The 1,194-nt window shown below is 33.4% G+C and overlaps 1 protein-coding gene across 1 annotated transcript in view; it reads left to right on the forward strand.

The window, feature by feature from the left end:
* Positions 1-1,194, forward strand: part of LOC103607903 (mannosyl-oligosaccharide 1,2-alpha-mannosidase IB) — a gene marked incomplete at its 5' end in the record, with an annotated part of 71,929 nt that overhangs the window by 64,742 nt on the left and 5,993 nt on the right. The window contains one exon of the mRNA XM_008592363.1: positions 153-325. Within this exon, the coding sequence (XP_008590585.1) occupies positions 153-325 (173 nt within the window). The remainder of the gene's footprint in view (positions 1-152; positions 326-1,194) is intronic.

Consider the following 1,194-nt stretch of genomic DNA (forward strand, 5'->3'; position numbering starts at 1 on the left):
ATCTTTTAAAGTGATTCATTTTGCAAAGCAGCAACAGTAAAAATAAACAACAAAATTACTTTACTTCATACCTCATTTTTTCAGATGAGAAAAAAGTCTCTTACAAATACAAATGGTTTATTTTGCTCATTTATTTCTTTTGTCATGTTCAGCATTAAAGTTGGGTCCTGAATCATTCAAGTTTGATGGTGCATTGGAGGCTGTGGCTGTCCGGCAGGCTGAAAAGTATTATATCCTCCGTCCAGAAGTAATTGAAACCTATTGGTACCTATGGCGATTCACTCATGATCCAAGATACAGGCAGTGGGGCTGGGAAGCAGCACTGGTAAATACACCAATATTTCTTTTTATCTGCAAGCATGTTCAATCAAACCCTCCTATTGAGCCATGTATGCTCACCCATGTTACCTCAATTTCAGTAACTATAGGGTGGTTTTCATTTATCTGATGAAGAAACTCTGTTAATTAAGTTTCTTGAGCAGTAGAAATAAACCTTAGAATTCAGTTTTGTTCTCTATTAGGACTAATTTCTTACTGTTATTCACTTGTTATTCTTATTGAATAGCTATGGAATCATTCATTTTATTTATTTTGTTATTTTTTAGTCGACATATACTAATTCTACATGTTTATGGGGTATGGAATGATATTTCCGTACATGTCTATAATGTGTATTGTTTAAATCAGGGTAATTAGCATATTCATCACCACAAATATTTATCATTTCTTTTTGCTGAGAACATTTGAATTCCTCTCTTCTAGCCATTTGAAAATATACAATAAATTACTGTTAATTATAGATACCTAGCACTACTATAGAACACTAGAACTTATTCTTCCTATCTAGTTGTAAGTTTGTGTTTGTTAAGCAACCTTTCCCAATTTCCCCCTTCCCAGCCTCTAGTAACCATAATTCCACTCTCTACTTCTATGAGCTCAACTTTTTAAGCTCCCACATGTGAGTGAGAACATGCAGTATATATCTTTCTGTGGCATTTGAAAGGCAATTTTTCAGAACAATTATAAAATAAGTAGTTTAATTTTCTGTACCATCCTTTTAATGCTTAAGCACTGGAAAAAAAAATCATTGTAAAATTGCCCAGGTTCACTGCCTGGGTGTACACTTCACCTTGTATTCTGAGTAATTCCTTAGCAGATCACCATAAGTAGGATCAGTAAGTTGTTAAAATTTTT

The sequence above is a fragment of the Galeopterus variegatus genome, unplaced genomic scaffold, assembly GCF_000696425.1.
Source record: "Galeopterus variegatus unplaced genomic scaffold, G_variegatus-3.0.2 Scaffold7828, whole genome shotgun sequence".
NCBI classification, from domain to species: Eukaryota; Metazoa; Chordata; class Mammalia; order Dermoptera; family Cynocephalidae; genus Galeopterus; species Galeopterus variegatus.